General features: G+C 35.1%; 1 protein-coding gene across 1 annotated transcript in view; it reads left to right on the top strand.

Moving 5' to 3' along the window:
- DOCK2 (dedicator of cytokinesis 2) overlaps positions 1–27,105 on the top strand; it is a 146,310-nt gene that overhangs the window by 68,321 nt on the left and 50,884 nt on the right. The window contains exons 28-30 of the mRNA XM_065734474.1: positions 10,335–10,433; positions 11,702–11,796; positions 25,683–25,761. Coding sequence (XP_065590546.1) covers positions 10,335–10,433; positions 11,702–11,796; positions 25,683–25,761 — 273 coding nt within the window. The remainder of the gene's footprint in view (positions 1–10,334; positions 10,434–11,701; positions 11,797–25,682; positions 25,762–27,105) is intronic.

Raw genomic sequence — 27,105 nt, 5'->3', positions numbered from 1 at the left:
CTACATGAAATGCTAAAGATACGGTGAAAAATAAAAACAATGAGGATCTTCATTTATTTATTAAGATAATTTTCAGGAAATTTCGTTATTTTACTTAAACAAAGATAAACATCAGCTACCTCCTTTGAAGAGCTGATAAATCCCATTGGGTGTTTTGGAACAAAAAGCTTCATGGATTATAAAAAACAGTTTTGATCTTAAGATTTCTCTTGGAGTATATATTAGCAGTTGTTAATTCAAAGTTTAGTGTAGGGAGATAATCTAAATTAAGTTTTATTGATAATGAGTGAGTAAATGCAGTCCTACATAAGGAGCTTAGAAGGTTTTCATTTATTTCTTTATTTTTGGCAGTGTTTACAGAGGTAACTGTACTTAAAACTGGGAAATTTCTCTTGAATAAATGCTTGAGTGCTTACAGGGAGATGGAAGTTATCCAATGTGACAGGTTGGTGAGTTGGAAAGTTCCCAAATAGCTGGTTCATATCATAAAATTTTGAAGCTTTTTCTTGTATAAATATGTTATTCTACTATATTTTTGTTCATTGAAAAAATATTTTGATGTACTTTCTCTTCGTGTAAAAGTGTAGGCATACATATTACATATTAAATTACTGTAAATTTACATCCAGTTTTTATAAAATGCCAACATATGTATATCTGTATGTAGACATCGATATAAAGATAGCCTGTGTGTAGGTAGACAGGCAGCTTAAAGATTATTGCTTTGCAGGCCTCAATACTTTGATTAGAGCCATGCTCATTGATAACACTTATCTTTTAATCTTTTTCTTCTGTTGCGCGCTATTAACAAGTAAGACAAGAATTAAATTTCATATATTTCCTGAATAGCAATCTAAAAACTACATTTAAAGGGTTACAGTTACAGGGTTGCAGTTTGCCTTTCCACTCCCACCTTTCTTCTTTGTGTCTTTAAGGCTGCCATAGGAAAGGATTTTGAAAAGATCACAATGAAATTATACATCTATACTATGTATATTGAACTATACATATGTGGGATGCACGCAAGAAACTTGAATTTGAGGAAAAAGGACAATTTCTAACCTAAGTCTTTTAAAAAGAGAAGAAAGTTGCTGGACTTACTTCTGCACTTCGGAGTTTCTCCCATTACAGCATTTGTTTGCTTTCAGTGAATGTATGGAGGAGGTAGCTGTCACATACTTATTAAGCATCCTGCATATGTTGGGAGGTGGTAAGAGAAAAAAGCATGAGTATTCCTACCTAGAAACATTCTCCCATAACTCTGGGTTTCCTATGAAGTATGGAAACCTATGTAGAAAGCTTGTGGCTTGTTTCATCATGGTAACACATCTGGAATTTAAAATCTGCATCTTGAGCCTTTTTTTACCTCTATTCATGCAGGCCAGTGGATGACATCAGACATGCAAATGACAGTATGTTTTGCTCTCCTTAGGTGCCATTTTTATGTACTAGACAGAACATACCTCTCTGTAGATCTGTCTAACCTTCTGGCTCTGAAAAATATTTTCATTGTGAGGGAATTGAATTACAGCAGTTTAGAGACTGGATTACCAGAAATTGGCTGACAGTTACTGCTGGAGATACTGAAATTATGCTTATTGGCTTTGGCAGGTAAGAAGGGCTTTTCCTGTATGCTCCCTATTATTTGATGAGAAAAGCTGCAGATACAGAAAGAATCTAGGTTGAGATGTAATGAGCTGGAGACTCCGAAGAAAATCTGGTATCAGTTATGATCATATCTGCTTTTCAGTATCAGAGGAATCTCTTCTCAAGTTTTATGTTTCTTAGTGCAGCCTGCTAAGGCTATCCAGTGAACTGGAATGATTTCTCTTTCAATTTTTGTGAAATGAAGAAGTGATATAAGTGTTGGTGAATTGTTAGCTGAGATTTTTGTAAGAGTTGTTTCATTTAATTCCTGAACGATCATAAGCCAGTATTATCCAATCTTGAGAGGGACTGGTGAGAGCAGCATAGCAAGAAGGAAACTTTTCTTTATTGTCTGTAATTGCTACAAGTTATTTTACCTCAAGATGCACCAGTGTGATGATGTTGGCATAGATGTTGATGGATTACAGTTAAATACACAAGGAATACATGATAGAAAACTCTTTGGGTTTACTTGTTTATTTTCCTCTTAGCAGCTCCCTTTTGGTTTTGCATTTACAGATTTTAATATCTATTTCATATTGTCAATAGTGTAGATTTTCAGGAAAACTCAAGACAAATTTTTACATTCATGTTTTCAGTTTCGTTCACCAGCTGATATCTTCAGTTCTCTGTGATTTTATTATGTCATTTAATAGCCCACTTCTGTCCTTTTTATTTTAATGTCCCACATAAGGTTCAAAGTTGCTTGTGAGATGTCCAGATTATGCAGTACAACTTCCTTTAAAAATAAACTGTAGTCATTGCCTGTCTATCTTTTCTAAAGGTAAAGTTGTTTTCCAGATTACTTACTATATGTGAGGAGATTTGAAAATAAAGCACTTCAGTTAATTATTTGAAGCCAGAAAGTACTGTAGTCTTGCAATTGCTCTGTATGTTTTCCAGCACACCCAATATTAGGAGCCCCAGGTGCTGAACATAAGCTTTGCAGCCGCTCAGTTTGCCAGAGGTGTAAATTCCAAGTTATAGCATTGTTGCCATGTGCAGCATTATTTCAAAATATTTATAGCTATGTATTGTTAATTCTTCAAAGCAGTGGGATGGCAAATCATTCAGATTTGGTCCCACTGGGGAAGACAACTGGATGATTTGTTTTTCACGTTGTAATAAAATACTATTCTTTTATCTTTTGATTATTGCTGACTCAGGTAAGAAGAGTTTTAAATTGTGGCAGTACTAGGAATTTCTAAGTATTCAAAAAATAACTACTTTGCCCCGTGGTATTTAGAAAGAGAATACACTTATTTTTATCCACAGCCTTTTTATCTGTGAATCCAGTGGGCTGAAAAAGGCCCAAGCTGAATAGGGCCTGGAACCCAAAGGCTCTTAATGACTGAAGTGCAGGGGGTGACAGGTTGAAACACACATGCTACGAAGATGGATTTACAGTTTTCCTATCTTCTGTGTGCCTCTGGTGTGATATGTTCAGCTCTGAATCTTGACAATTTTTTGCAAAATTTCTTAAAATTAGTTTTAAAATTCTGACATAAGTAGAAGGAGACTGCAGTTAGAGGTTCTTACTGAGGTGTGAGAGAGCTCTGAAGCTGGGGGCAGAGACTCTAACTATAGATCTTTCAGCAAGCTACATACTATTCATAAAGAAACAAGAGGAAGAGAAGGTACAGCTGCATACTTTTGGAGGATAAAGTACAGTGAGATCATGAGGTGTTTCTGGCTCATGTAGCAAGATGAATTCCATAAGATAATTAAGAAGATGACAGTACAATGGCAGAAAAAAGGTGACATGATACTTCAGTATGTGTTTTTTGAAGGTGGTTAGAATCAACCAGGCCTTGTGCCTAGTCTGTCTTGGAGTCTTTTAAGAGAGGAGAGCTGCAATATTCCGGTTAAAAAAAAATCACACAAGGTGTAGATAAGCATTTTACTGTCTTCTTGATAATGGTTACTCTTATTGCATTCCTGAAGTGACAGAACACAAAGGATATCGATCACACTCTTATAATAAATCTACTGATATGGTCAGTAAAGGAGAGATTAAAAGCTATAAACACAGCAAGGGCTCTGAACCTTTCTGAAGAAATTAACATGTAATTTCTCTGGGCAACATAAGCAAATGTCTCAGTGATGTCAAGAGTAAAAAAACCACTCCAAACCACCACAGCTTTGCTTTATATCACATAGCTTGTATCTGTTTTTATAACTTATATGAATGCAAATTTTCCTTTAGCTAACAACGTTATTATTAGAGAAGTTACTTACTGGGAATCATTTCTGTAGTAAATCTGTACTGTCCTGAGTTGTGGGACACTTGTTTGTTTTTCAGTGATGTTTGTTTTGAAATTCGGTCTTTCCTGAGGCTCACGTTTTGAAGGTGTCTGGGAGTTGTGGAGACTGAAATAAACACACTCAAAAACTGCATGGAAATAAGTGTTCACAAAAATACCTTGTAGTCTGAAATTTGTTTTCCATATGGGAAGGCAGTAAATTTCAAAGGAGACAGGAAGATAGCGTATACTTAAACAGAGAATTGTGTTCTTCATAGGATGTGAAATCCCTGAAAAGTAGTCTGAAAGTTGTTTTTTTTTTTTAAGTAATTGCCTTAAAATCTCTTTCTCTTTGCTTTCCAAGACTCCTCTAACAATACTACAGTGCAGCGTACACAGTATTTTACACGACTGTGGCATCGTTAGTGAGTTTGAAAAGAAAACAGCAGTCTGCACATTAAGTGACAGTGCTGTATGTAATATGGCCAGCCCTACTTTAGTGTCTCCAGAATAAAGAACACCTTTATTGTGTTTCGTATCTCTGGGATGTCCTCCTGGGGGCTGTCACAGCATTGTCAGTAATTTTATAGCAGTTACATCCTTTATTCCTTATGCCTTACAAGTGTACATCACCCTAGTGACTCTGCAATGAATTCACAACATTGTAGGTTTTTAAAACTTAAAATTATTATTTTAAAAGCACTCCTCAGAAATAACTTCAGGTATAACTTCTATATCCTGTATACCATGGCCTAGTAAGTTTTTGAACAATTTCAGTAGTTTAGTTCTGAAACTGCTATTGGAATTGATAGTATTCATTTGCAGTTGTGTTTAGTGGAGGTGTAGGTTGCAGTAGTTCGAATCATAATTCTTTTTTTGTGTGTTCTGTTAGATACATACTGATGTTCCCACACATTATTACAGCAACTAACCATAAAAACAGATCCTTGTTCAGGAGACCCATGCAGATAATATCAAAGGCTTAACAAACATGGAGATGAAGACAAATGCTCCTTCTTTAACAGAAATGATAAACACAACGTTTTCATACCTCTTTCAATTTCTAACCTGGTTTTATTTCTCGTTTTACAAAGCTGAACTGTTTACCAGAGTACCAGTTCAATATACTTAATTTGGAAAGTGACAAATGACAATTAGAACTGCCTGCTGAAAGCGCTTCGACAGTAGTGCACATATAAAATATCAGAAACCGGTACCAGGCTCCTCACATAAAACTGAATGACTTTATCTGGGTGTTTTAGCTGCTAAAACAAACAAAAAAAAGGAATAAAGTGGATGTTTTTTTAGAACATCCCTAATCTTATTGCTAGCTTAGCTATGTCTAATGACAAAATAGCACTAGACTTTAGAGAGGCAGACTCTGATCTAGCATAATTATTAATCCAACCAAGAAAGGCAGTGCTGTTTTTTAATCCCAGCCTAATAGATGCCTAAATATTGGTGTCTGCTATGTTTCATTACCAGTTTGTATCTACCTTGGGAAACAGAGTTTTACTTCACCAGCAGTGTATGTCGCTACACAGACTTAAGACTCTTTCCATTAACATCTTCAGGATTTGGTGAGATTCTCATTGATTTTTGGTAAAAATAGTTGCATTTGGGAAGCTCAAATGCAGCTGTACTTTTTCTGAAGTATATATGGTTAAAAGAAACACCCTTATTTAATAGACAATAATATGTATTGGTGGATTCATCAGAAATTTGCTATTTATTAATCCAAATTATAGTTAGTAGATTTGTTAATATAATGGATAGGCATTGTTGGAGAACTATTTTATTCTCATTCAGCCTGATTTTCTCAGTAAGCTTATTTTACAGCAAGAGGAAAGTTTTTAAAGCTTTTACCAATTTGAAGGGTAACTTTTCTGATAAAGCTTTCTTTTGACAATTCAGAAATACACTGCATTAATGTCATCTGTGATTGTGCAGTTGAGCTTTTAAATTTAATTTTTCTGTTTTTGTTGTATGTTTAGTTCAGCTGAAAAGAGACAAAATGAATTAAAGGGTAGCTGAGTTCTGGGAATAGACAAGCTGGCTCTGTTTTGTTTTAAAGAAGTGAATCACCAGTTAAGACATCTGTCTTCTCAAAATTTGTAGATTTAAAATACTTAGCTTAGAAATAAGAGATGCTACTGTTCTTTGATTAACTTCTTGTAGATGCAAGGATAAATTGCCTAAATCGAGCTGTTTCTTCAATCTCCATTGCAGCCTGTGTGTTTTATTTTGTTGTACTCTACAACTGGAAATTCCCTGGTTTAGTTTTTCCTTCTGCTGTTCAACTTCTAGAGGACTACATCCTGTGCATCCCAGGCATTGTTTTGTTTCAGCCATTCTGCCTGCAAGAGGCCAGCCAAACTTTAATACAATAAATAATTTTTTCCGCCTTGGATAAAAGACTTAATATTGCTCATCTTATTTTTTCAAAGCTTGGATTTTGTATGTGTTTTAGATGTTTCTGTGGAAAAACATCTGGGAAAAGTAGTAAATTGCACAACCATGTTTCAGTATACACTTACTCATAGGATCAATCAATGATAGTCTTTATTCTAGCTATGGACTATAGAAATTCTGGGGTCAATTTACAGAAACAAAATTCAGCTGCCATAGAAGTATTGTACAGAACTGTGTTACAAAGTTTTCCCGTAATTTTCAATCCTATAAACTACCACTTATACAGTTGAATATCCTTTTGGCCACATTATATGAAGAATATAATCCAACAAAGAAAATAGCAAAATGAACACCTAAAGCACCAAGCTTCTGTTAAAAAGCAGGTGTAAATATAACTACAATGTCTTTGGCCATCAAGAGTGCTTGAATTATTAGAAATTATTCCTGTTAACATTTTATTTGCTTTTTACTGATGTACACAGGCTTGTGTCTTTACACTGTGGCTCTGTGTTGGTAAATCTCTGTTAATGAGGTAATATTACTTGAGTAAGTGAAATAACTGTCTTCCTTCATCATTCCAGAAGTCCACCTACACAAAAATTACTCACAGAATAGCCACTGAAGTACGTCTACATTAGTACTGAAGCAGAGCTTCATTTCACCATGTTACTGTTGCTGTTTGTTTTCCCTGTGCATTTACTGTGTTTATTCTTGTGGTGCTGGCATTATCTGAAGTTACTACGGCAACCTGTCACCATTTGCTATTATAAAGTATGCTGGGATTTAGTTGCTAGGTGTTGAAGTTTGTTCTCTTATTCATATGACCCTAATATTTTTCTGATGTTTCTTTTCCTGTTCAGGTTGTATCCACAGCTAATAGTCAACACACTCACCTTAACAATTAATTTATTTTACTTCAGCCAAAGTTTTCTAGTCTTACAGTAAAGGAAGCCAGTGTTACAATTCATTACAGTTTGATTAATTTGATATTAATAATGCTTCTTCTTTCTTTATTTTTTTTTTTTGCAGTGGACAGGAATTTTGATTATTTCCTGAGACATTTTCTCCTGTGTCTCATTTTCATTTGACTTCCCATTTACGTTGTATTCCTACTCTTGCTGGAAATGCTCTCTATTTCCTGGTCTGTTCTCTTACTCGTGTTTTTTCTTTCATTGTTTTTATTTGTAAGGATATAAACTAATTTATTAATTCAAAATTAGAATACAATGCTGCTTCTGTTCCCGCATTCTTTTAAATCTAGATTAGAAGGAATGTTCTGAAAATGGAAAACATTCATTTTGTTGTATCTCTTAGAAGTATTACAGTATATTCTGGTGATCATTTTTTCTGAGTATTCTCTCATCAGTTGAGTGTTTACTTCAATGTTTTTTTTTCTTTTTTTTTTTTTTTTACACATTTGACCTAGTTTTAAGCAGCCTCTCCGCTTTAATTCCTTGGATAAATCCTAAAACACAGCTGCAATGACTTTTTAGGCTTCTGCTTGAACTTCATCTTGTTTCGTGCAACCTTTTTTTTACACTGTTCAATCCTTACACGTAATACTTGATTCAATGAAATAAACTTTTAAATCCTAAGCATTAGACAATTGTTTCTGTAGGCTGTACTTGATACTGAATTTCTTATGTGAGCATGCAGTCTTCATTCAAAGAGTCATAAGTAGTTACTATGCAGAACTGAAAATATCTTTTTCCAAGCATTTCATTTCTTCGCATATTTTAGGAGGAGGTACTTAAGCAGCATGGGAGAATTTAAGTAAATAGGGATTTGTAGATTTGATCACATCTCTTTGTATTCCTAAATGAGACTGTTTTAATGGTGAAGCTGAGAGAACAGAATACTTGAATAACCCGATGCTGCATTTGAGAAGTGAACGTTTATTGCTGGTGTTTCAGGTTTAGAAGGGGAGGGGCAAGCATTTAACCTATGAAGGAGTTAGCAATTAATTTCTAATAGCTGTGATTGTGGGCAAGAAAATTATTAAAGATTAAACTGTATTGGTATATTTTCCTGCTTTATAGGTGCCTGGAAATGATGGAGGAAGTTTTAGTAGCAAACCAGCTTTCCTGTCACCTTTTTATTTGTAATGTAGCATTAAGTCACATTAATATGCATTCGATAGGTGTGTTGCGAGGTACCTGTCTAGTAATATGTGATCTTCATTTCTGGGTTTTCTAAGTAATCAAAACATAGAATCTGTTAATTATAAAATGAGAATACATGATCACTAAGATTAAGCATTCATGCTGCACCATAGTAACAGATTTAGCTAGACACATTTTAGAAGTTGGTTACAAGAACAACAAAAAAATAACCTTCTTCATGTCTTTATGCCTTTAAGCAACATAAGATCTATTCAAGGCTTGCAAAGAAATCCTAATTACTTCAAGAAATGATTATTTACCATGAATATAGGAAGGCATTTTCTGGCATAAGTTTTTTTTTAAAAATAAAGGTTGTTTTTAATGTACAACATTCTCTAACTTCTGTCTGTATTTTTTTCCCAAAATCAAGCAATCAGAAAGAAAAAAACCACAGTTACACTACTGCATCCTTTGCAATTCATTATTACTTCCACTTATAAATTTACATTAAAGAAGACATTTTTCTGATTCATAACTGTAAAGTGAACTTCTACAGCAGGAAAATCAGCATTTCTTTTTTGAAAAGCATCAGTACCCGAGAACACACGCTGCCTTACCTGTAATCTTTGAGTTTACCCACAGGAAATGTGTCTTCTTAGTCTTACAAAGTAGGCAAGCCTCTCACTAGCTCTTATGTTACTCCAAAATAAGGTATAATAGGTCTTTTATATTGTAATTTTCACTGTTTATATGCAAGAAGTGTACTAGATCTGCTCACGCAGGAATAAATAAATAATAAAAAAAGGCAGTACAAACTGAACAGCAGCTAACATATGAAAGTAAAAAGACCTCTAGTGGCCATAACCTGAAGTTAAAGAATGCTTCCCTTCTTTAGTGGTAGACAAAATGGTCGGGGACAGCAGTCTGCGTGCTTGATTTTTCTTGTCAACTTTCAAACGTAGCAGAAGTGTAAAGCAAAGCAGAATTAATCACAGAATCTGATCAGAAAGAGAAAATAACTTCCAATCAGAGGGACTAGGGAATCACTTCTGTCACTTCTAAGCCAGCATGAGAATCAGATCAGTCTAGAAAACTATTTTGAATGCTCACCTCCATCAGATTCTCTTATTTTAATAGAATCAAAGCATCTAAAGCAGATTCACTTCTGAAACAGTAATTAAGAAAATTAAAAGGTATCAGTAAGGATGATTTTTTGCTGTCTAAAAGGAAACTAACAGTAATTAAGCATGCTATTAGAGAAAAGAAGTATCTTTGAATGTCTCAGTCAGTGACAGCAAAAACCTAGGATTATAAATCATTACATTTTGCATCATTTCAGCTTTGGGGATGGAAGGAAAGAAAACATTTTACTTTTGAGGAAGTTTGAGAGAAGTTTTGAGAGGGAAAAGTATTCTATATAAGATTGAGAGTTTTGTAATAGCTACTTCAGCACCTGTAAAATTCACCCTTTCCTGCAGTATTTCTTCCTGTACAATACTTTTTGTTTGTTTCTACAATGATTAAAAATTTTTGATCATAATATTATTTTTCTTCCCATGAATTCATACTGATAGAATCCTAGGAGATATCACCTGCTTTCCAGGAATCCTTAGATAATATTTAGTTGCACTTTTATATAAAGTACAGCTCAGAATAGGTGCTTTTATGTGCTTTTTCATAAATCATGCAACTTTTTTTTTCTCCAGAGATGGCCTATTGCCAGCGTAGTTTTTGAATTGTCCTCCTTGAGTTCACAGTACGTTTCTTTCATCTGAGCTTGTGGAAGTTTGCATTTGATTTTATTTTAATATCCATAAAAAGATTTATTAGGCATATGGAATAGTTCAGATTTTGAAAGTCTACAGTCCAGTATGTAAAGTAATCTAGATATGCGTTACTTTTCTATTGCTCTCTTTCTGTTTTCTTTCAGAGTCATTTTGTTGCATGCATGACAGCCATCTTAAACCAGATGAATGATCAGCATTACTCAGTTTACATTGAAACTTTTCAGACAAGTTCAGAACTAGTGGTGAGTATAGAATAAACATGGAGCTGATAAATAATTCTAAGTATTTTATTAGCTATGAATCCTCAGTAGTGTTGTTTAGAAGTGCCTTGCATGATTCTTCCTAAAATGAAAGTTAGGAATTGTTCCTGTACAATTTTTGCCTCTATGTCATTTTATTGCCTCCCTCTTCTATTGGTGTCATTGGGCAATACGAAACCTGGAAAGACAGAAAGTTCACTTTGTCTTTAGATGGTAATTTAGAAAACAAAAATTAAGTAACAGAATCTTTGTTTTGTACTGTTTTGAGGAGAAACAGCCTGAAATGCATAAACAAAAAACATCAACAACAAATCAACCCTTAACTAATTAAACCTTCTATTCCCCTTTTGAACATGGTGATCAGTTTCCACTTTTCAGAGTTGACAAGATAATGTTACCTGCTAAATGCAGTTAAATGCCTTGTTCTTCAGATGCCACATTTTATGTCAGTTGTTAATGGCATAAATTAAGAATATTTCCTGTATATTTCTAGGTTATATCAGTAATTTTTTTGTCCCTTATTTATGCTTGTGTCATAACTCCAAAGTGATCTGGGTATAGGCTAAGGTTTTCATTACACAACCTACAGTTTCTACATGGAAGCAATATTTTCACTTGGCAGGGTTTGTCTGCTTTCCTTTCTTTAGTATAGTCATTGTTGTGCTATAACTGAAATACTAACAGATCAAATCATGGGTAGCTTCTGCAGTTCTTCATGTGCTTGAGTTTAAACATAAACACTTGAAAACATAAGGGTATTTTCAAAATAATTTCAGCTTCCACACAATCTGGGTATTTTGTCCTTGTTATCATAATATAAGTTTTTAGAAGTTTATCGAGTGCAGTAATACTTCACGTGCTTGAACAGTTCTTCAGAGCAAATATAAACAAAAGCAAAAGGAACGATTTTTTTTTTCTTTTTTGTCTGTTTCTAGAGGCATTGGTTTGTTGCCTTGTCATTTTTTTCAGGAGCATATATATATGTCTAAGAATGATAAAGGTTTGTTCTCAAATAACAGTGTGGAAAACTATTGTTCAGTTCTCTTTAAGTAATTAGACAAAGTATAATCTTTTCAGAGAGCTACTTACTAGAGTTTGGTAACAAATGATGACATTTTAACTTTCTAGCTTCAAACACTTTTAGCTGACTTAGAAATTCAAGGTTAAAACTGCTTGTGTGCACTATACATGAAATACCAGGCATGCTTAAACTTTGTATTAACAGTCAAAATTTTATTTTCTTGTTCTAGGACTTCTTGATGGAAACATTCATAATGTTCAAAGATCTCATTGGAAAGAATGTTTACCCTTCAGACTGGATGGCTATGAGCATGGTGCAGAACAGGTAAAAAGGAGCTTGTGTACTGGTGCTCATGTTAATTGTGCTTATGGAAAAGGAACTTCTTTCATATCTTGCTAAAAACTGAACTTTTGCCCTTCAATCTAAGATGACGATATAATTCCAATTTGGTCAGTGATAAAAAAGTCAACACCTAAAATAATTTTCTGATAGTTCATTAAGTAGCCATCTGCCTGTGCTGTAAGTCCATTTAAAAAGAAAGGGAAAAATGTAACCCTAAAGTGGAACTGTTTAGTCTGTATGCTGACAGTAAAATGAAGCCAAACTTGTCAGGTGTTGTGTTAAATCTTAACATCACAGTTTTTACACACAGAACATCCTCAGTGTGTGTTCACTGCGATGCAAGTTAGCAAACACAATTTTCTTTCTGAGCTGAAATGGTTGTTCAGATTACAGAAAAAAAAATGATTAAGGTCTTATCTTTGAGTATATCTCTATATTTGTAGGAGAAGGCAGAGTACAAGGTGCTTAGTGAAGCTCGTGTACTTGAGGAAGTGTATTGCTATAGTATACATCATCTGTTCATGATTGATTGAGAGAGATATGTTGCTTCTAGATTAAGACACTATCTAACCAAAAGCTCATACATTCAAATTTATTATACTTTCTGTTATTTACTCTGAGAGCTTGCTATGAAAAAAAAATGTTTGAGTACTCCTATATGAGTAAATTGACTAAAGGAAATACCTTGTGGACTTAACTGTGCATGTTGTACACCTTAACCCATACCTATAATCTGTCAGAATAAATGATGATGGGATAAACAAGGTGTTGGTTGATATTTGTTAACTCATAAACAGTTGTGATCTTGATAGTAGGATTGCACATTGTGCAAGTGAAATGTCACATCACAGAGATTTTGATACCACATGAACTCTTTTAAATTTGCAGTTTGTTTTTCACGTGATAAGGAATTGGAAAGAAGAAAAGTTATCTTTGTGTACCTGCACGTTGGTATCTAGAGTTATTTGGTTCAGGGCATCACACATCAATTTCCTCACAGTGTCCTTGAAATAGTTTGAAAAAAGGAATATTTTTCCCTTGAGTTGTGAGTTTTGTTGTTTATTATGGGCACCAGTTACAAATGAAAGTTTTAGGCAACAAGGAAAGTCGAGCATATAATTGCACAGGGTGGACTATGTGAGGACTATTTTCTAAAAACGTTTTCTAGCCATTCTGAGATACTCCTTTAGTGTCAGTCAAAGGAATGCAAAGCAAGATACGAGTGCTCATTGTGTTGTTGGTTCTTGTGTCTGGCTATGGAACATGCAGGTAAGGAAGGGATTCCTCAAAATTAAAGCATTAGAGACATCAAGACTCTCTGTATTTCTAGGTGAAATTGAATAAAAAATGCGCTGAGAGCAAGTGACCATCTTAACTCATAGGTTTCAGTATTTGCTGGATTTTCCCCCCTTTCACACAATTTACTTGAAGCTGTTGCTATAAATCTCACTGACATGGGATCTAGATTTTGTGGAAAATGTCTGTCAACGGTTTACGGGCTGTTCAACAAACACATTAAGCTCTATGTTAAATTGAATTAAGAATTATAAAGTGCATATGCTTTTTCTTTTCTGCAACAAGAGTTCCTTTGGAGATCTAGATTTTGATCACATGCACTGTTGTTATTTTAATTTTGTAGAAAGGAAAATAATCTTTCATTTTCTAGAAATCATAGAGACTATAGTAACAACTAACTCTAAAGTTCCAACTAACCCATGTGTTGGTAGGTGATGTTAATATTAAATACTCCACAATTAAGTAATTTTACTCCTCTAATATTGGATTGAAAGAAGAGAATAAATATATAATGAAGTTGATAATCACTTTAAAGTTAGGAAAATATTAGTTAGAACATTTACATCATTATGATATCAAATTATGCTTTTTGATGTTGGCTATTTTTTGTTCTAGGATTTGAATGGAGCAGTGTTAAGGAAAATATATTTTTTGGTGTTCTATGATTCAAAGTTAAGATTATTGCTCAAGTGGATAGTGATAATGTCAGTGAGGCATCAAATGCCTAAACTTCACTTTATGTCACTTGTGTATGCTAATTTTTATAGAGATCTCTAATCCCTCTTCTGAGGGGGACAGGAGCATATACTGGCTGATGTGTTCATTTAAGTAACTTTTCATGTAATGTTATGTAAATGATAGCAGTTTCATCCTGGTCCCCTGCCTGAGCTAGTTTTTGGCCCATAAATATAAAATCTAGTTCATTGTAGGTTGTTACGCTGCTGCTGAAGTTTGCAAGTATTTTTATGTATTGATGGATATTCTTTAAAAGCATGTTTAGTAGTAAAGTAACTTAATAGACTTCCTTTATATATGTAAACATACCAAACCTCTTATATGTATATGTGTGTGTAAATAACAATTTTAAATTCTATAAAGTTCTGTTTACAGTTTTGTTATTCATAAGTGGAGGATTTTTAGCTACAAAGAATGGGAAAGAAGCATCAGTTGTCATTCAGAAAAAAGGCCTGAGAAGTTTGGGGGTTTATCCAGCAGTATCTAGCATTAAGAAAAAAATTCTAAGTGATTTAACAGTGATATGTAAACACATTGGTCACCTAAATTGACTTGTCATTATTGCTTTTCCCAAGATTAAATAAGTAAGCTGAGTTATGAGTCTTACTTTAATGCCTTCATTTTATTTTATATCAATATCTGGGAGAGGGATGATTTTATTAGTAGTCATTATGTGATGTTTTTTTTGAGGGGTCACGTGTTTTCTGAATTAAATTGAAGACTAAATCAGATTTTCAGATGTCTTATTAACATGCTTCAAAACAGAAAAGTAGCAAAGAAAACCTCAGAAGAGATCAGACTGGAGTCTCATACAGTATCAGGAGAAAAAAAAATATATAAAAAAATTGTTAGTGCATCTAAAGTTTTGCATTTTTAATTTCCCTTCTTCTGAGCAAGATTATGTGCAGGTCTTCTTTAAGCTCTGAGAGGCATGTTTTACCGTAAGGGGTCTCCCCTTTTTGAATTTGCAGAAACATAAGAAGCGAGCTGCAAGGCATGTCTGTAGTGCAGCCTCGCCAATGGCAGAATGTGGTTGGCACTTCTTCCACATGGGCATTCTACAAAGCCTCGTGGTCACCTCCACATGCTCTCCTGAGTTTTGTACCTAGCAGGAATGTGGACTTTGGATGAATTTCACTATAGGATATATTGCACTACAGAAAAGTAAAATCGGAGTGCAAACAGAGGCAGAGGAAAGGGAATGGAATAGCTAGTACCACAAGTTCAGTCCTGTTTGTAGCCATTCGGTGCTCCTAATGAGCAGGATGCAAAAATTGCTCTTCTGCATAAACAGATGGTCAGAGCTATGATGTGAGGGATATTTTGACTAAATGTTATATGCCTGGTGCAGATAAAGGAAAAATAATAGATGAGAAGAACTTAAAATGGACTGAAAAATATTAAGAGGAAAACATTTTTTAAGAGAGTTATCTGGGAAAGGAGAAGCCTTTATCCAAAGGAGAGGAGAATGGACACATTCTGCTAATGCCACAAATGTGAAAAATTGAAAGGTAATGCAATTCAAATTATGTTCAGAGTAATACATGGTACTAAATCTTATTATGTGATGGCTGGATTTAGGATCTTATGGGTGTTTTTTTTTTTTCTAACCTAAGCAATTCAGTGTCTCTATACCCAGGTTAAACTGTTGCAAGAAAGTTCATAGAATGGGAGTAGAAACTTAACTGACTAAACTTAGTCAGACTTTACTTATATCAGGATGGAATAGCCCAAGTCAAGTTTCTTTGAATCGCTATTACAGTTGATGTGTTATGTGCTCACAAAGCATGTTCTTACTTCCAAAGCCTGTCAGAACGTGAAGGTGGCAGAGCTGAACCAAGACTGTTGCATTAGCAGCTCAGAACCAGAAACAGAAACAGAGTACTTTTGTTTTTTGGTTTTATTTTAATTTTTCCTCCTTTCTTCCATTAACATCAAGGTGGGAAGGATGCTCTTTTTCATGTCATGCTAGATGCAACAGAAGACTTTGGGAAATAGTAACATCCTCAGTGAGGTCATGAAGATATAACATTTGAGTTATTTTTGTGACCCTTCATAGGAGATGTAATTAACTTCTGATGAGACTTGCTTACTGAACACTTCTTACTGGTTGTTACTGCTTGTGTGTGCACTTCATTCTATTTGTGGTACATAGATGATTGGGTATTAGTTTATTAAAAGCAGTAATTTCTACGTGTATGGAGTCTGTAGGGAAATGATTTTCGGGTTTCAGTTGTACCATATAGTCTGTATGTCTTTTTTATTCGTGTCTTTAATTTAGAGATACATAATTCCTCAAAGGAGATTACCATACCTCATTGTCATCATGATCGGTGCAGGAACTCAGATTCACTGAATTAAAAAAGGGCTGGAGTGATTAGCAACTGGAGGGAAGCATTCATATCTCTTACTGTTGTTCCTCTGAGTTTGGAAATGGTAATTGCTCAGATTGAGATTAAAAAATTTTGATTTTATTACAATTGATACCTGCTTATTTGCTGATAAGCTGCTTTTAACACCCTCAAGACCTGCTTCTCATGTTGCTCACATGTTGTATTTGCATTCAGCAAAATCTCATTATGGCTCCAAATCACTGCCACCTTTGTTATGTTTCTATTTGTCAGACTACCAGGAACTAGTAGGTTCTGCTGTTATCATTAGGTCCTGGCCAACCTGTAAAACAAGGCAGAACAAGTTCCAATTAATCATCCAGCACAGGACAGCACTTTAAGAAAGGGAATGTCAGGATTTCAGACTTGCAGTTTGTACTTAATTTGATCATTGGTGAATGGCTCTGTAGAATGTGACATCTGAAAGAAATAGAATTCTGCAGTGTTCATATATCTGATCAGCAGAACCTTTGAATAGAAACAAATCTCAAATTAGCTGTTCACAGTATTCTACAAATGACAAAAAGGTGTTGCTTTCTGCTATGTGTGGAGATGCCATTTGTGAAGTTGCATGCACAATTGTTAAGTAATAAGCACGGACAACTTAGTCTGGAGAAGAGGAGGCTCAGAGGAGACCTTATAGCACTCTACCACTTCCTGAAGGGGGGTTGTGGTGAGGAGGGGGTAGGCCTCTTCTCCCTGATAAGTAATGACAGGACGAGAGGGAATGGCCACAAGTTGCGCCAGGGAAGATTTAGATTAGACCTCAGGAAGCATTTCTTTTCTGAAAGAGTGGTCAGGCACTGGAATGGCCTGCCTAGGGAGGTGGTTGAGGCACCATCCCTAGCGCTGTTCAAGAAGCGTTTAGATGAGGTGCTTAAGGACTTAATTTAGTAGTTGGGTAGAGATAGTGATAGGAGGATGGTTGGACTAGATGATCTTATAGGTCCTTTCCAACCTTATGAACTTATGAACTTATGAACTTATGAACTTATGAACAACAAATTTGGTGGCTGTTGGACTGCATTTTCTTTTTAACTTTCTGAGGAAAAATAATTGAAGACTTGGTAAATACAATTTAAACATACTATTCATGGCATTTATACTAGGAAGGATAGTGATCACAGTTGCAGGAAGTATGGCAACATACCTTTTTCAAGCAAGTTTAAGTATTCATGGGAGAGATGTTACAAACTGTTGCTTGCTACTATGAAATCCCAGAATCCCAGAATCCTAGGGGTTGGAAGGGAACTCTAGAGATCATCAAGTCCAACCCCCCTGCCAAAGCAGGTTCCCTACACCAGGTAATCAGTAGGTTTCATTTAAAAGAAAAACTCACAAGTTAATTACAATAAAGAACAGTGGCTGATGTGTTGGACTCTATGCAAGGTATACAAATTCAATTGGTAACAGTACGCTTTGTCCTTTACTCCAGCTGGTGCTGTAGTAGGGATTCATTCTCTGATCATTGTGGTGGGAGTTTAAGAATATCATTGGATGTATCAAAATAGGAAGAAAAAGTCCTTAATTTTACTTACTTGTTTATTAATATCAATTCCCACTCTCATAGGAAATATATAAGGAAAACTGGTTTATACTATCCAGGTAGAATAAAGATTACCCTACTGTTTGTCTCACAGAAAATAATAGTTTAGGGGAAAAAAAAGCATTTATTTATTTATTCCTAAGGGGAAAAAATGCAAGCAGTTTAGGTTAGTTTTTGCTCCTCTCAGGCATAACCAGCTGTTAAGTTTAATTTATGTAACTAAAGATGGATGGCAGTGTTTTAGTTTACTTTAAACAAATAAGACAATTCGGAAGGTTAATCTGTTGTATGAGTAATTTTCTCTCATTTTCCTCTGGAAACCTCTGGCCTAAGCAGGCTTGACAGAAATGTGATTGTTTTTCTCAAGTATTTGAATTTTCAAGAGGTCAGAAACCTATTACACACTCATTCATGGTATATTGCTGAACATATTTAATTAAATTTGTGGATAAATTATTTTAAGAATAAGTATTGTCTAATAAAATATCCCCTTATGCATATGTACACGTAAATGTAAATGGAATATAATGGGTTCAAACAGTTTGTACTGCTCAGTAATTGCTTTAGTCAGGTATAATAACAAGATGTGTGCTTAGATGGGATGTTTTTCTGTAAGTCTAAAAATGTCCTTGTTTAAATGCAATTTTCTGTGAGTTTGTTTATATGTATGTATAGCATATATATATAATGTATAGAAAAGATCCTTCCAGAGATGAAGAAAATATTTATTATTAATTTATTTTTCTTCTTTCTGGGTTACTTGGTGCACAGTGTCACAAGATTCAACAATTTGCACATCCTTTCCATTAAATCTAGGTATATATCTAGGTATATTACTATATCTAGTTATATATTCTCACAGAAGTCAGTGCTTGTAATAGAGCAAATAGAATAAGGGTTGTCTGAGAGAACAGGATAAGGTAAATACAGACAAGGTTCAGCTGTTTCTCTGTGGCTTTCCAATTTATTTCCATGGAAAGTTACACTGCAGCTGATGTGGCCAACTGAGCCGTTTCATAGAATGACTTGGGTTGGAAGGGACCTCAAAGACCATGAAGTTTCTGCCACCCCACCACAGGCAGGGTTGCCAACCACTAGATCAGGCTGCCCAGGGCCTTGTCCAAACTGGCTTTGAACACCTCCAGGGATGGGGCATCCACAACTTCTCTGGGCAGTGTGTGCCTGGACCTCTTTACCCTCTCAGTGAAAAATTTCCCCCTGACATGTAATCTTAATCTCCCCTGTTTTAGTTTGAAACCATTGCACCGTGTTCTGTCACTATCCACACGTGTAAAAAATCGATTTCTCTCCTGTTTATAAGCTCCTTTTAGCTATTGGAAGGGCCACTATCAGGTCTCCCCAAAACCTTCTCTTCTCTAGAGCAAACAAGCCAAGCTGCCTCAACCTGTCTTCATAGAAGTGCTCCAGTCACCAGAACATCTTAGTGGCCCTCCTCTAGACCTGCTCCAACAGCTTTACGTCTGTCTTGTGCTGGGGACCCCAGACCTGAACACAGTTCTCCCAATAGGGCCTCTTGAGGACAGTTGCCACTCTGTCCCTATTGGCCACCCCACTTTTCATGCAGTCCAGGATACTTTTGGCTTTTCAGGCGTCAAGTGCATACTGCTGGCTCTTGTTAAGTTTTTATTTTTACCAGAATTGCCAAGCTCTTCTTTGCAGGGATGGTTTCAAGGGGTTCCTCTCCCAGTCAGTATGCATATCCAGGACTGCCCTGACCCCAGTGATACACCTTGCACTTGGCCTTGTTGAACATCAGTAGGTTTACATGGGCCCACACGCTTGTTCCTTTCAATCACTCACATCTTGCTGTTAACTAACACTGCAGTATGTTTATGTGTTCTGTCTCTATACTGCCTATTGTTAACCACGTTGTGGAATTACCAGCTTATTTTCGAAACAGTTTGGCTTAACTGTATACCTAATATTCAATTTCAAGAATGTGTTTTCTATCTTAGGTGAGAGCTAGGCAGTCTTTAAAACATGCTGTGAGTATATGCGGGATGACAAGCTGCAGATAAACAGGCTGCTGGCAAAATCAAGACATATGAAATGGAATTATTATTTTTTGCCATTTTATAGCAGCAAAGCAATCACTATTTTATGTCCTTCTCTCGGTGTTGCTTTTGTATTACTGTCAAATTACCTCTGGTACATTGTAGCATGTAGGTTTTTTGTATGCTTGGCATTGACATTCAAGGTCAATTTTCAAATAATAAGCACTCTACTAATAAAGAAAATTAATAATACAAAACAATTCATGATTGAGATAGGAGAACCTGAATAACAGTTACTTTAAAGCAGTTGTTTTCTGATCATGCTGTTTGCACAGTCTTGTCATACATTCAGAAAGAGTTTAAGAAAATGAAAATTGCTATATTATTAGAATTTACTCTGAATGGAAAAGAATAAAAGCTTCAGTCTGTAGTGATACTGAGCTGAGACAAAGAGAAATACAATTAAAATATTACTACTTTCCTTGCACCACTAGATGTATTTTTCCAGTTACCATGGAAGTGAATTGCTTCATAAGTGTTTCCATAATTGTGCTCTTAAGAAGGTTTTACTTGGCTGCAAAATTTTTAAATGGTGTTTCCATCTGCATTGCCCTTCACTTTTAAATCAGTGATTGTTTGTCTCTTTATTAGCAGATATTTCTACTGTTAATCTGTGAATTAATTTAGTAGCTGCTTGTCCTTTGTGCTTACTTCATATTAAAAAAAAATCAACTTCTGCAAGGCGTTTTCATGAGGATGCTTCTGTCAAATAATTATAAACTAAATTGAATCATTATTTTGGTTCATTTATCCCTACCCTAGTTTTTATGTAATTGGTGTACTAGCAAGACCATGACTGCCAGAAGTCGGAACAGATTTTCTAAATAATAGTTGATGCATCTCCTAGGCTTTGAAAGAATTCCTCTCATCTTCCTCATCTGCTCCAGGTGAGGGGTCACTAATGAAAATGCTTGTCCAACCTTTGTAAATTACAGATACAAACCTGTCAAGATGATAGTGTACCTCCTCCTGACTTTAAATTTGTGTGGCTAATTCTCTGAAGGAAAAGCACTTATGATTTTTAGGAAGAATTACTGAATTTTAGGTCTTTTCATGTCTTCATTGTTTTTCAGGTATGGTACTAAAAATCCAGCTTTTTAATAGTTTCTTGGATTCAGAGCTTTGACAGCATAAGAGATAATGCTTTCAAGGTTATTTCTTCTTTTTTTCTGTCTGATTATCCAGTTGTCTGTAATGGATTAATTTTCTATAAATGTTACTGTCTTTTCAGTGCAATCACAGATTTAGAAGTCTGTAGCAAACATGAGTTTGAAACATGATTTTCAAGAGAAATAATTGAACTTCAAAGTTGAAACATAGACCCCCAAATTTTATATATTATTATTAACTTGAAAAGATACTGAAGAGGATCTCTCAGCTGCTGGGGGATTGCTTTAGGAGAATTCATGGGTGAGAGTCAGAAAAAATATGCACTCGTGCTTTTGGTTTATAACTCTCCAATTGATTTAGGCATCATACAAAAAATTTGCGGGTCCGGATTTATTTTTTCTTTAGGTTGGGTACTCAGGACATTGTATGTGCAGAGCTAAGTTAACCTAGTTTAAAATGTGGAGGAGAGCTACTGAGTGCTCAGCTTTTTTTGCAAATTGAAGCCCTTTTATCTATTCATGGTTTAAATACAAAGAGGTATCAAACTACTGTTTGTAATTATCTTGGCTTCAGTGTTCCATGTCTGAAATTACGTGCAGAGAAAGACCAGCTTTTGCAAAGCCACAGAAGAACAGACAATGCCAATTTAAGCTGATAGATTGCAGTTGGCAGCCATTACTCAAAAATAATTTTTTAATGCAGAGTTTCCTGTGGCTTTACCTCCATGCACAAAGCCAGCTAAAGTCCACTTTATTATATTTTAAGGTAATTATCTCTTTGTTTTATGCTGCACTAGAGCTCATGCACTACTTCTATCTTGTTTGCTAAAAATAACTTGGAGATCTGTATTTTAGGTTTATCACCTATTTACACTTCTAAAGCAAGGACAATGTGCAGAATTATGGTGATATAACTTAAATAGAATCACCATCTTCTAAAGAATAGCCTTGGAATCCTACTTTGATTAACATCATTTGATTACATTTTGATTATATGCTAATGAATACACCTTCTATCCAGCTCAGCTTCTCTGTTTTAATTTACAGAACAAAAGGTTTGAAATAAAATCTTTATCTTATCCTGACATAAGTTTTCAACTTTTTTTGTATTAGAGCATTTGTATATTTGTACCACTCTAACCTTATTTTAAATATTTAAGTACGTGTTTTCCAGCTGTGTAGGATTCTGTTCTTTGAGTTTTAATATAAATTTTATTAACAGTGAAAGTCAAAGATTGTAAGCAGTTTCTTGGTTAGAACAATAAAGGAAAGCAGCAGCAGTACCACATTTAGAAGGGTGAAGGAAATAGTAGGAGATGAACCATGAAGATGCTTTTGCTGTTCTAAGCCTAAACCTTGCCTTTCTGTATCAGATTAAGCCCAGAGACTTTGGCCTTCAGTATTATCTATAAATCTTCAGGCCCAAGAGTCTGGTAAATCAGAATCAATGACTACTCAGAAACTCAGAAAATACCATTGAAATTATTGTGGGGAGAGGAATTTAGTCATTTTTAGATCAAAATTATTTCAACTGATACAAAACTAGATTCAATGTTGCTCAGGTAACTGTAGAGAAGTTCTCATAATTGTACACCTAAAATAGAATATTTATTGCCCTGTGTAGTTTTTAAAGTTTAGGGAAAAAATAACGAGAGAAATTCAATTGAAATAATATTAATAATAATAAAAAAGTCCAATAGCATTATCTGTATGAGAAACCAAGATCCTGTGCTGTCCTTAGGCCAGCCTACATCAGTCTCGACTTGCATGCAAAATTGAGCATATCTCTCAAAGGTCCAAGAAAATTTAGCTTCCAAAGATCAGCTATCGAAGATATGTTAAACTGTGACAAGATAATTCCTTTCAGTAATTCTTCTAAAAAACTTCTGAAGTAGGGTAGTACATTCTGTAGTCATTTCTGGAGACCGGTGTTTTTACAATCTCTATGATCTATATCTTCTCTATTAAGTTTGTTATAGTAGATAACATAAACTGTGAATAATCAAATGAAAATGATTTCTGCACTCAGGAAGTTTCAGCTCTCTCAGAGCAGTATTTATTTCTTTAGAATTATTTTGTCAGTAGTAGTTAATATTATACTTCGTATTATTTTCATCAAAATCTCAGAGTATTTATAGGCACCTGTTATAATTCATACGTATGGCTAGTTAATATGTCCTTCTTATGAATGAGAAAACTGAGGCATATAGATATTAAGTCACTGAGGTAGGTCAGCATAGCATTGACAGGAGCCAGGAATAGAATTAAAACCCACTGCCTGATTGACTTACAGACTTGACAGAAATAGTTACATCCTCTAGGCAAAATACAAATGCATGAAAACACTTGGAACTTGACAGCCTGGAAGTATTGCATGCTTCTTGAAAATGTGTCATTCCAGTATGTCAAAAAAAATTATCTGTGGGAATGAAAGAGATACTCACAGAAGGTACGAGGGGTGCTACAAAATTCATGCCTACTATTTTATTATGCTGCTCCAGAGGCAGATGTTGGTGTAGAAGTACAAAGGGAGAAGAGGTTGAATCTCCGCACCAGTATTCTCTTAAATTTTGCTGCCCTGTGACAGATGGCAGTAAGGGGCAATCAGACAAAATGACTTCTGACATGGAAGTGTGTATGTAGCAAAGCTGTGGGATGGAATTCCTTCATGCAGAAAAAATTGCACACACTGACATTCAGTGCCACTTGATGATCATTTATGGAGACCAAACTGTGAATGAGAAAACAGCGAGAGGTGGGTGGTATGTTTCAGCAGTAAGGACAGCGACGTGAAAGAAAAGCCACATTCTGGATGGCTGTGCACAGCTGTCATACCTGGAAATGAAGAGTGTTTTGATCAGGTCATCCACGTGAATTGGTGGGTTATGACCAGGGAACTGGAGCTGATTATGACTATGGAGCTGATTATTTGTTTCAGTGTGTTGGACACAATGGTGGCTGTGTTGGAATATTGCGAAGTTTTTGGCAGGTGGGTTTCAAAAATCCTTACCCAGGAAGTGAAAGAACACTGTATGCAAGGTTGTTGGAAACTACTGAACCAAAATGAGGCTGAAAGTGATTCGTTCCTGTAGCAAAGTTTGATATTGTCACTACTGGCCGGAGTCAAAATGTCAGTTCACGATGCAGCCCTCACTGGGTAAAGTGCATTGTCTTTTGGGATATAGGAAAAGGGTGATCCTTCTGGATTTCCTGAAACCCAGACAAACCAACTCTGACCACTACATTGCAATGCTGACTAAGCTGAAGTTTCAAACTTCCACTGTCAGGCCAGAGAAGATGACAATTTTTTCTCTTGCAACACAACAACACCAGGGCCTGCTTTTTGCAGACCACAAAACATATTGGCAATCTCATTCTTACGGTCTGGATTTGGTGCCTTCTGACTTTTATCTTTTTGGACTCATGAAAGATGGACTGCAGTGGGGCAACATTTTTCTAGCATTGATGTCATCGTAACAACTGTGAAATAGCGAGTCACCTCTGCTGATGCAGATTTTCAGGAGTGTGGCATGCACACTCTAGTTCATTGCTGGTGAAAATGCATAGCTAATGGTGGTGAGTGTGTTGAAAAGTTGTGTCTTGCAGCTGAGAATTTGCTCTAACAGGTAGTGTTACTCTGTGCTCATTGTAGTTTCCATGGGAATAACTAGGAGGCATTACACTCAGGGCGATCTACGTTGCTTACTTAGGATTGTATTTTTTTGAATTTTATAGATTTATTTCACTTATTTCTTGCAACTGTGAGATCTTTGTACTGATCAGTAATAGCTGTGCTTGAGTATTCAAGATTGCCTTTGCCTTTTGTCACCAGTAACAGCTAGTGAGTATACTTGAACATTTAGGATTGTTTTTTCCCTTGTGTTCATGAGTTTGAGGTTGCAATAGTATTTGTCGACAAAATATTTCAACATAAAGCTTCATAATTTTACCTACAAAGTAGAGGAATACAGGTGACTTATTTTCTGAATAGTAAATTGAATGAAACTAGATTATTTATTAAACATTATAAATGTGCAGAAATACTACTGATTTTGTTTTGCAAATGTACATTGTTGCAAAGATAGACCAAGAAGTCTGCTTTGTAAATGTCATTTAATCTTGATGCTTTAGTAATGAGTATAAATATACACTGCTTTTTAGAGGCGCCATGTTTACACTTTTCCACTTGGAATAAATAACTGCATTAATTCAGCTTTGAGTGTGTTTTAATAATGCACCTGAGGTGTCAGAGATGTCATCTTCATCCTCAACCAGCTATGAGAAAACAAAAAAGCTTTCTTTTAATTGGGAAACTGAAGTGTCAGTTTTTAACTAGTAAGTGCAGGAATTTTGAGCTGTCAAACCCATGAAGAGGAGGCAGGCAGTCACATGCTTGTGAATGAACCACTTTGTCATACAGAAGGTAAAATTGTGTTTAAAAATACACTATGTTTTTTCAAGAATATAATGTAATGTGCACCAGAGGGAAAAAAAACAACCTTACATTGTGTGAATTTTTCAGTGAATACTGGGACACAGAAAGTTATGCTTAAAATTAGTGATGCATAAGTAACACATTATACAACATACTTTGTTAAGCTCATGTGTGAACTTGGATTCTTCTAGTGAGTGTTTAAATGTGTTTTCAACACCACACAAGGCTGGAATAGAATCCCAAAGAATAAATGCATTGATCTATATTACCTTTTTTTTCCAGAGTGTTCTTGAGAGCCATCAATAAATTTGCAGAGACAATGAACCAAAAATTTCTGGAGAATATGAATTTTGAAGTTCAAGTAAGTATTTAAGCTTTCAAACCATATACAAGTAGCTCATGCGTTCTGGTCTGTTCCAGACTGTCAGAGCCCCTTCCGATACTTTATCAGTAACAAAAACACTCCAAAATCAAATACTCAAACAAAAAAAATCGGTCTTTGTATGTGCTTCTGCTGTTTCCAAACCCAACAGATGTTTTGCTGAGCATGTTTAAATGCTTTTTATAAATAATGTCCAGCTATTTCACTTGCTATATGTAAGATGAATTGCGCGTCAAACTTTTGAAAGAAGCTGTGTGCCTGTATTACATTGGTGACTACTACAGATGTAAAAACTTATGTAGATGTAAAAACTTATTACTACAGATGTAAAAATAATTATTACAGATGTAAAAACTTATTACTACAGATGTAAAAATAATTTCTGTGTGTACAGTCTTGTGAAACACATGCATTACTGTTAAAAAAGATGACAAAAAAGCAAAAAAGCCCAGAACAAAGGCTTTATTCAAGGGTCAGTGATACATTATGCAGCAGCCTTCAGACTAAATAGTCTCACATTATGGATATGTGTAGTAGTGATTCCTGCTTTCCAAGAACAAGGGAGGTTTGCAGTTCAGATCCTTATGGAGAATATGAACTGAGAATAGCGTCTAAAGAATGTAGAAGCTGAAGTAAAGGCAATTGTTTTAATATTTCTGAGAAAGGCTATTTTAGAATATAGAAATAGAATATGTTGGGATGAGAAAAATAGAGATGCATGTTGCTAAAGATAAAAATATATAATGTTGCATCCTTAAGTTCTTCGTAAATGAGTGGATGATTTATACTGCTTGTAGGGTTGTATTTTCTGATGCACAGTAACTAACTACTAACCGACAGTTGAGGATAAATTTTACTTTAAAAATAGTAGTTAAAATCATTTAAATCAAACAGAAGTGTATCTGAGTATCTTACACTTGTTAGAGTGATTACATGACTATGTAGCAGACAACCTAACCAAATGAAACAAGTAGACTGTGAACTGAGCAAATAATAAATAATACATCTAGAGCAAAAGTGTAGAAATTTTTGCTAGTCTTCTGAAACTTTCTAAAGGAAGGAGATGAGGTTCCTAGCCTTTTTCTTCCTTCTGAAGCAGAACTGCTTTTTTACTTCTGTGATTTAGGCAGAAATGAAATAATAGGTATCATTTAGGACTTATGAAAGGATTTGATATATCCAAAGAGCAATGGTTGCAATCTTTAAAACTGTTCATTAACTGAAAACTTTAGCTTCAATGGTAAAGCTGTCTGTACAGTAGTAGAGACACATACCAAAACTACACAAAGCACAGCAGTGATGTGCTATGTTCAACATAAATTG

This window comes from Cyrtonyx montezumae, unplaced genomic scaffold (assembly GCF_038088225.1).
Source record: "Cyrtonyx montezumae isolate F1298 unplaced genomic scaffold, pur_monq_1.0 scaffold_18, whole genome shotgun sequence".
NCBI classification, from domain to species: Eukaryota; Metazoa; Chordata; class Aves; order Galliformes; family Odontophoridae; genus Cyrtonyx; species Cyrtonyx montezumae.
The sequence above is the reverse complement of the archived record's forward strand: the minus strand, read 5'-3'. Positions and strand labels throughout refer to the sequence as shown.